We start from the raw sequence: 9,416 nt of genomic DNA on the forward strand, positions 1-9,416 counted from the left end.
TATGTTTTCACCTTCTCGTTCTTTATGTCTCATTAGCTCTCTTCTCCTTTTGGGGGTTTCTGCCTCTAGCGTTTCCTTTCATCATCCTTTCATTCACCATTCTCTTCTGATGTTTTTCACTGATGATGATGCTGGTTTTACAACTCTTTCCTCTGCGACTACGATTATGTTCTTACAATTCCCCTGTTTCCTCCCCCGTGCCCTTCCTCTTTTCATCCTCCTTACCTTTCCTTTCGTCATCCCCCCTTTTCCCCTTAAATTGCTCAATTCCAATTTCTCTTTTCGTTTTCCTTCAATAAATCCTCATCACTCTTCCTTCTCTCCCTCCACCTCTCCCACCCTGTCCTCCCCCATATTGCTTTTGTTTCTTCCTCTCCGGCCTCTGTCCTTGTCGCTCCCTCCTTTCCTCCTTCATGCTTCCTCTCCTCTATACGGTCCTAACTTTTTGGCTATTTTAACCCTCTGAACCCCAAAGCAGTTTCAGGGTGTTTTTTTCTCTCTTGTCACATTTTACTCTGTTACCTTGATTTTCACTACAATGTATAAAAGTCCTGCTGCTCTATGGAAACGGAACAACCATGGCTATAATTAGAGAGAACTCAAACGTATTTAGTGCAGAATAACACAGTTAGAATGACATAAATCATGAAAAAGAAAATTGGAAAACACTGGAATCTATATAACCAATATGTTATCAAGTGTACAGGATCTAGTCAATTCAAATGGCTTATCTGGGACAAGATTTTAAATGAGTCATGTAGAATAATGTGTTTTTTATGAGTTATGAGACCGTCGGAAAGATGAAAATCTGACGATAATGATGTTTTTACATCTCCTGGCTGTGATGAACGGTGTAGTTTTGGTGACAGTTTAAAAAGAAAACTTTCTTTTTTGGGTTCAGAGTGTTTTAAGTCTCTTCCTCTCTCCTTACTGAGCATTCCTTAACTCTTTTCTTGTCTCCTTCCTCCCCCCCCCCCCTCCCACCTCCCTTTGCTCACCTCATTTAACACGTTTCCATTTTAAAACTCATTTTGCCTCCTGCTTTCTCCTTTGTTCATGTCAAATAAAGACACACACACACACACACACACACACACACACACACACACACACACACACACACACACACACAGGCCAGTGTGCACACTCTCCTCTCTCAGTAACACACACAAATACACACATATACACACATACACACACATATACACACAGGATTTGTTGGCTTTCACAGTATTTTTTGTCGATGCTTCCACTAGCTGTAGTTTTTTTTTCATTTCCACTCCTTCGTGTTTCTTTGTCTCTCCAAATCTCTTCCTCTTTGAGTCTCCTATTTTCTCCGTCCTCTTCCTCCCTCGAGCCAAACCTCTGAGTAGAATTGAATATCATCAGTTTCCTCTTCTTTTTCTCATTCCTTTCTAAACCTAACCTACTCCTTCTGAGAAAAGTATTGTATTTTCCTTTCCGATTGCCTCCTAAATAAAACTTCATCTGATGCCTGTTGGCACCGTTTGCTTCCTCCAGCCGTCTCAGATGTCGCTCTGTGATGTTTATTGCATTTGTTTTGTGATTAAATGTTACATTTTAATCTTTGTTTCCCCAACCGGCCTGATTTTTACTTTTGATGAAGTTCATGATTGCCTACTTTTCCCCAAATGCCTTCTGACATGGGAACAGTTTAGCTTTGGGTTCAGACTCTTCTCATTGTTCGTATCTAAACCTACGAAAAATAATGCACTATAATTCATATACATCCCACGCCATCAATTCGTAGGTCATCCTCGTAATCGAGAGGCTGACAGGTGAAGTAGTAGAGCAACAAAGTCTGCAGTGGTAGCAGGTTGGGGTGGATGGATCGGTGCAAGTCAAGAACTGTATATAGTAGTTCAGTTACCTAACTGAGTGGTTGTGTTGCATAAACCTAATCACCTTCTACAATGGGTTTTCCCCTATGATTTGCTGAATGATGGAGCAAAAATAAGCCTTTTTCCATCTATTGTTAAAGTTTAGATTTTAATAAGCCATGTAAAACAAGTTCCCTCATCTCTCCTCGTCTTTATGCTTCAGCTCCTCACAGAGTGAATCAGAGAGACGTTTACTCACACAACACGTTTCATGAACACATGAAGGTGAACGGGTGAGGGTGAAGTCAACGTGAGATGGACTCTGTGAATATGTGCTTATAAAGTGTAGTTTAGCCAACATTCACGCATCTATTCTTCCTCCTCCTTTTGCTTTTTTATGTTACATAACGTCTGACTTGGTGAATTTTTCATCAGCCACCAAAGTAGCTGCATAATTCACAATCTGGGTTCAAAGTTCTACTTTAACAATGAAAACAAGAAGAGGGAGGTGTGTTAGAGGAGATGGGTTATTTTTTTCAATTGCGGTTATTACAATAACCAGCACTTTGTATAGCAGAGGAAGATAAAATGATGGAGAAACAGTCTGAACACAGGTGTACGTGTGTCGGGCTTTCTCTCTGTTCTCTTCTCCAAAGGACTCTTCTGCTGCTGGATTCTGTGCTCGGTGAACAAAACCATCAGGACCACCTGCTGATGGATCCACCGAGCCATCCCACCGGAAAGCAAATTGTTTAGAAGCTACAGCTGTGGTGGACGCTGGTTCAGTTAATGTAATGGAGCTGCTTATTCCACCGTGTTCACCGGTTATCTAGCAAGATATTCTTCACTTCACTCCATATTTGTTGTTGTTTAGCCTTTAAAAAAAAACAACCTTTTTTTCCTGCATGCGCCTGTATTGAAAGGGCAGCAATCTAACAGCACCATGAAACACATTTATACCACCAGGATTACACAAAATCATATTTTCCCCAATTTTAGGGAGCGATAATGTCATAAAATATGACAACAGACATTCAAAGCTTCATTCTAAAAGAAAAAAATATATTAAAAAAAAAAAAATATATATATATATATTAGATAAAGAGAGACTATTTCTGTCCGCAGAATGACAGAAAAAAGTTAGCATTCAGAAATATTATTACAGTGAGTGGAAAAACATTTAATTTGATTTTCATATCTCGTGTCTGTTGGACGGATTCCTCCCTAAATATCTGCTGAAAGAAGCAGATTAAACTGAAACCAGGGAGCACCTGACGACAGTTATCGGTTTGTAGGTGTGGTGTTACCTCCCCTCCCCTCCTGTCCCATCCTGTCTGAGAGAGGAGAGAGGAGGAGGAGGAGGAGGAGGAGGAGGAGGAGGAGGAGGTGTCACAGAGTTACAGTATCGATCCATGCCAGGCTGAGATGACCTGAAGACAACTCCTCAGGGAGAAGCCTTCACCTCCCTCTCTAACTATCTGCCTCATTCAGTTCAGTTCACTTCAAGGTGCTTTGTTGTTCATCTCTGCTGCTCTCAAAGGGATGATTTAACAAAGTATTAAAATATAAATACATTACAAACTGAAAAGAAGAAACTGTGACCTGTAAAGTATAAAGACTCGCAAAGAAAAACAGCTTTTATTCAACAAGATCGTCTCCACACAGCTTCTAAATCTAAAGCCATGGACACTGCTCTACAAGAGATAAAGGCCTGCATCTCATATTCATCCACAGAGGAAGATGATTATTAAAATCTGAAGACATATCCGTGTCTCCTCTCCTTGTATTTACCATCACATCCTCTCTGTCTCTCTCGCCCACGTTTCTCCCACTCACTGATATATTTATGATCTTTTAACTCACGTCTCAGATCTGTTAACTGTGGTCAAGTCTCAAGCTGTGCTTTTGCAGTTTCAGTTTTGTGCATCGCGGAACCACCTCCTCCACAGACCAGCGCTTTAAGAAACAGCTTTGAATAGATTCATTCTAATTAGTAGCGAGATGGTTCTGTGTTGTTTTTGTGTTTTCTTTCTCACACACACACAACCAGACTGAAATCTGTATTCACACACACCGTCCTATAGGGGGGGGTGATAGATGTTTACCTTTAATCTCTAAAGCCACCTGGAGAAGACAGATGATTGGAGGAGTTCGTCTCTCTCTCTCGCTCTCTCTCTCTCTCTATCTCTCCTTCATCAGGCTCTTTATGTTTCAACAGTGGATCAGTTATAAACACAGGTTTGTCTTCTTGACTGAACTATAAGTATAAAGGTAGGACACATAATATGTAGCTGTCCCATAACATACGTTTAGATTTGACCATATTTATCCCAAACTGAGTCAAAAGCATTTAGTTTGTACTCCTGACTGAAAGACCTGTTGGAAGGAATATTGCTGTGACGTGTTCCTGTTCTCAGGAGGAAGCTCTTGGTCTAGATGAACAGTGACAGCTCTGCATTCAAATGTCTTTTTGACAAACATTACGTAAAACAAAAAGTTTCAAATGAGTGCGTGGAACGTCCACACAGGGAGGAGGCTGCTGCTCGAGGCCCATGAACCAAGATCTTCTGTTGCCTCAACACAACCTTGTTCTTTTGTTGGGTTTTTTCTTTTTCTTTTGTTTCAATGAAGACAAGTTGTTGTTTTTACTGAACCTAACTCTGTAGTTTTTCATTAGTTTCATTTGTTAACCCCGTGTTTGAAACGTTTTTAAACTGCGACATCAGAAGACGATACGTTTCCCTTGAGACTTTGTTGAGAGAGCAGTTTAGTTTTACGAGATCTTAATTTAGGAGACCGACTGAACCTCATTGTGTCTGATAAAGTAATGAAAACTTAATCTAGGTATCATTACATTAGCCCAACAATATGTTGTTATTGCATGGGAACATTAGTAGTGTAACAGTTTAATAATAATAAAGATTCCTGATTGGTGTCAGAGCAGGAGGAAGTAGATACTATATATCACACCTTGTGATTCTGAAAATATACACAAAATATCACATGACAAGACAGTAAAAGAACATTTTGTATTTGTATTTTCTCTTCTCCATAAACAGGAGTAGTTCTTATGATTTACAAATATTCACAGAGCAGCGTCTAAGCAGAACGGCAGAACAAATACCAAGAGCACAAACAACGGAGGCGGCGAAGCGTTCAAAGACAATAAGTCGTATCTAATCTGGAGACGCTAAAATGATGAGAGAGAGAAAAAAAAAGGACGAGCTGGAGAGAAGAGGTGTAGTTCAGATAAGAGCTCAGCGAGGCGTGAAAAGGACAAAGACATTCAGCAGGTAGACGTGGACCGAAAATCTCAAAAGATTTCAGTCTTTGTGTATGTGCAGTTCAAGTTCAGGTTCAACTTCAGTCATTCTGGGCCTTAACTCTGGAACACAAGAGGACTTTTCTCTATTTGATGATGTGTTAGCGTGTTAGCATAGCATGTAACATGTGTTAGCGTGTTAGCATAGCATGGTTGATGATCTTTTACCATAAAACCAGACACTGTCATCTCATCACAGGTCCTTGCACCAAACAAACAGACTTTTACATCCTGGATGCACAAAATAATTCCTCCAACTAAACATCTCCGGATGATATATTTGAATATTCCATGCAGCCGACGAACAGATGACCTTTCCTGCTTCAAACATCCCACTCAGTCGCTGCTCAAACTGCATCTCCACCATTTTCTGCACTTCTGTATTTCCAAGACAAACTTACTTTGACTCCCTCAGCGCTGTATTTACCTAAAAAAAAAGTCATATTTCCCACTCTTCACTCCTCCGCCTGCTACCGTACAAAGGCGAGAGAAGTGACTCACTGTTTTACATCATGCTCTGGATGAAGCTGTCATTACAGGGGCAATTATTTTTGGAGAAAAGTTAGTGCAGCAAAAAGGATTCTTTGAGCAGCAGCTTCCACCTCACGCTGCCGCACAGCTGGAAGGCCGTCTTTTCTTCAGCGGCTCTCTGATTGCCGCTCTCCACTGTATCGGGTAAAATAAAAGCTGTATTATTGAGGAAATGATCGTGAATAAGGTCAAATTGAGACGCATGCGGCGGATAATCAGTCTGCTGTGTGGCAATCATGTGCACAGGCTGGAGGTGCTGATGGGCGGCCTGCTGCACACGCTCAGAGACTCACATACATGTTGCACGCATGACGCGTTACCACGAAATAATACACAAATACATGGGAGAGAAGGGAGGTCAGTATTTCTCCAGACGCCCTGTTTTGTTCCTTGTTTTGTTCCTCTGATTGTTTTCCTCGAGGATTTGAAAGCTCACAAACATTTAATTCATGTTGAAATTATTCACAGATATTATTATTTATATAATAATGCAGCTCATCTTGCTTTTTTTAAATATCAATGTTGATCAATTAACGTAATCAAATCTAACCAATAGAACCAATGTAAAAACACATTGTGTGTGTGTGTGTGTGTGTGTGTGTGTGTGTGTGTGTGTGTGTGGGTGTGTGTGTGTGTGTTCATGTTCTCCTCTGAGTCAGCTCTCCTTTGTTTTCTGTTAATTGGTTAGAAGTGAAAAGAGATAGATTTGCTCTGTTTTTATGCTGTTTTAATCTATTTTATTTTATCCAAATGATTAGAAGATTCACAATAAAGTTGGCATCACAGATTTTAATGATCAAACTGTATTCTGGCTGTAACATGTAAGAATATATATATAGTTTGGACTCCAATTAGTGGACCATTATTTTGGCAAAAAAATAATATATTGCTTTTTAAACTACTCATGCATTCACTGCATGCATATGTAAATGAGATAGCACTCTTATTAATGTTGTTATAATTGCCATCCACTACCAAAAAATCTGAATATTAAACAAAAAAACAGATCGTGTGTATTTTCCTGTTTTTTTTAGACAGGCATAGTTCAGACGCCTTGTTGTCCTCTGAAGGACCCTTCATAAATCCAACATGGCGGCGTCCATACGGCTGTGCTGTGCCCTCCGCGTCACACTCGGAGGTGAATTATCTCTTTCTGTTTTTCCTGCACAGCTTCGTTAAACGCTTCCGTGTGTTTGTCGGTTTGTTTGTTTACTGTTTGCTTGTTTACTGTTCGTTTGTTTACTTAAAATCAGTTCTGTTAGCTGATCCTGGACCAGCCTGTCGTTACTGCAGGGCTTCCATAACGTCAATAGTTTTAATGTCGCTATAGTTTAAAGCATGTGAATATAAGTACCGATGGTTTTACTGCAGTCTTGTTTGTGTTGAATAGAAAGAATCCCAAATAAGCCTTGTTTGCGTTTCCTCCGCCAAACTTCATTCTAAAATGTGTGAATTTAAGGCCGCCATGCTTATTATTAAAAGTAGACACCTCTGAGAAAATAAGTGTTATTTGTATTGCAATGAATGAGTCCATGGTTATAATTCGGCATACTTTAAACATGCTTACAACTAGAAAGAAGCACTGTATTATAGCTAGAATCTCTGTTATCGTATCACTGTCTTCTTCTTCTAGTGTCTGTTAATGGGTAGAAACATGTGGGAACCATGACAGAACCCTGGGAGGTGCTTAGCTTACACATTTATTCTAATACAAAAGTAAATATCAGCATGGTGCGTGACAGTTTAACCCTAAGCCGGATGTGTCTCTGCATGTTAAACCATCACACCGTGATTCATCCTGTCTGTCCTCTCGGTGGACGTCTGTCCTCTCCTTCAGGAGGCGTTCAGGTGTCCCAGCTGGTGAGTCGAGCCTCGGCTGCCTCTCTGCAGAGAAACCCTGCAGCTCCACTGTTTCCTGCTACGGCATGGCAGCAGACCAGACACGGCAGCTTCTTCAACAAGTGTGAGTGTGTGAAAAGAGAACCCCCCCCCCCCCCCCCCCCCCCCCCAAAAAAATAACCCTGTCGTCCCCTCGTTGGAGCAACAACGTCATGACTCATCAGTGACACACTGTCCTTTAAACACTTTTATTTAATGCATTCTCTTGATTTGAGTTGTCGTTACTTTGATTTTGCTGCTTGTGGAAGCTTTTGAATTGGAACCAATGAGACAATATTCAACTTATAGTTCATGGTTTCATCAGTGTGTGTGTGTGTGTGTGTGTGTGTGTGTGTGTGTGTGTGTGTGTGTCATTACAGTGACAGCTGAGGAGTTGTGGAAAGGTGTGTTGGCGGAGTCGGGTTCTGGAGCCAGGAAGGGTCGCGGGAAGAGAACCAAACGCAAACTGAAGAGAGACCTGAACCGAGGACAGAACATCGGAGAGGGTGAGACATCGTCTGTCTGTCTGTCTGTCTGTCTGTCTGTCTGTCTGTCTGTGCGTCTGTGCAGAGGTTTTGTCTTGACTTTCACAGGAGCAGTTAAGAGTTAAAAAACTCACTCAATATAATTTCTTTAAATCTCTGAATCAGAATTGCTAAAAATCTTCTTCTTTGTTGATTTATCGTGTTCTTCAGAGCTGATAAACACGACACACTTGAATATTTGTGAAGTAAAAAAAAATTGAGGCAAGTTTTAAACTTTTCAAATGATTTTTCTGAAACCGGGAAAAACTTCTAAACTCAAGTACATCTGTGGTAGATTGTGTACTTATTATGTACTTCCTTCTACTCTCTCACTTCTCAATGGTCCAGGATAAGAAATAAAGACTTGGGAGTAGTTCTGTATGTTTTCTTCTCTTGTGTTTCTTCGTGTCCCTGACTCCTCTCGTCATGTCTTCGTGTCCTCAGGTCGTGGTGGGTTTCTGTGGCCCGGTCTGAACACCCCGGTTCTGAAGGACGGGACTCTGCAGAGCATGAGCCGACGAGGAGAGAGTGAGCAGCAGGAGATGCAGTCTGAGCTAGGTACGAACTAATCGTTGAACTTGGTGCAAACTAATCGCTGAATTAGGTACGTAGGAACTAATCGCTGAAGTAGGTACGAGCTAATCGCTGAACTTGATACAAGCTAATTGCTGAAGTAGGTACGTAGGAACGAGCTAATCGCTGAACTTGGTACGAGCTAATCGCGGAAGTAGGTACGAGCTAATCGCTGAACTTGGTACGAGCTAATCGCTGAACTTGGTTTGAGGTAATCACTGAAGTAGGCGCGAACTAATCGCTGAACTATCTATTTGGTTTATTTTGATTTATTATTCATACAGAAGCATGTGTGCTAGGTTGTTTCTTGAAAACAAAGGAGGAGCTTTATTCAGTGTTACTCACTGAGTGTGTTTTCGGTAAAAAACCTGCTTTTCTATCCTCATAACACTTTTAAAGCTGATCTTTTAGAAAGCGTTTTGAATCTAGCGTCTAACATCCATAATTACTGTACTAGTCTTCTTCTGCACATCTCGTCTGTTTAACTCCGTCTGTTGATCAGCAGAAGAGTCTTAAAACCAGAATATGTGCTCGAGCGTCTTCACACGACGAGACAAACAGAAGTGAGAGCGACTCGCAGACAAACAAGACGTCGAAAAGCTCCACAGGAACCTTTTTTAACTTAAAGAAACGAAAAGCACCGACCGGAGAGAGAGAGAAGCTGCCAGTTAGAAGATGTGCTGATGTGCTGCTTGTGTCTCTTCCTGCAGTGCGTCAGAGGGACGAGTGGGAGAGGAAGAGGAAGAT

At 41.0% G+C, this 9,416-nt stretch overlaps 1 protein-coding gene across 1 annotated transcript in view; it reads left to right on the forward strand.

Moving 5' to 3' along the window:
* The first annotated feature begins 6,742 nt into the window (after positions 1-6,742).
* The window catches only part of mrps5 (mitochondrial ribosomal protein S5), a 15,058-nt gene continuing 12,384 nt past the window's right edge, over positions 6,743-9,416 (forward strand). Inside the window, exons 1-5 of the mRNA XM_068731891.1 lie at positions 6,743-6,832; positions 7,532-7,657; positions 7,953-8,078; positions 8,541-8,654; positions 9,380-9,416. The exon at positions 9,380-9,416 is cut by the window's right edge and continues 83 nt beyond it. Of these exons, the coding sequence (XP_068587992.1) occupies positions 6,784-6,832; positions 7,532-7,657; positions 7,953-8,078; positions 8,541-8,654; positions 9,380-9,416 (452 nt within the window). The 5' untranslated portion in view covers positions 6,743-6,783. The remainder of the gene's footprint in view (positions 6,833-7,531; positions 7,658-7,952; positions 8,079-8,540; positions 8,655-9,379) is intronic.

The sequence above is a fragment of the Cebidichthys violaceus genome, unplaced genomic scaffold (assembly GCF_023349555.1).
Source record: "Cebidichthys violaceus isolate CVI_PGR_0920_01 unplaced genomic scaffold, fCebVio1.0.p SCAF_54, whole genome shotgun sequence".
In the NCBI taxonomy this organism is placed as follows: domain Eukaryota; kingdom Metazoa; phylum Chordata; class Actinopteri; order Perciformes; family Stichaeidae; genus Cebidichthys; species Cebidichthys violaceus.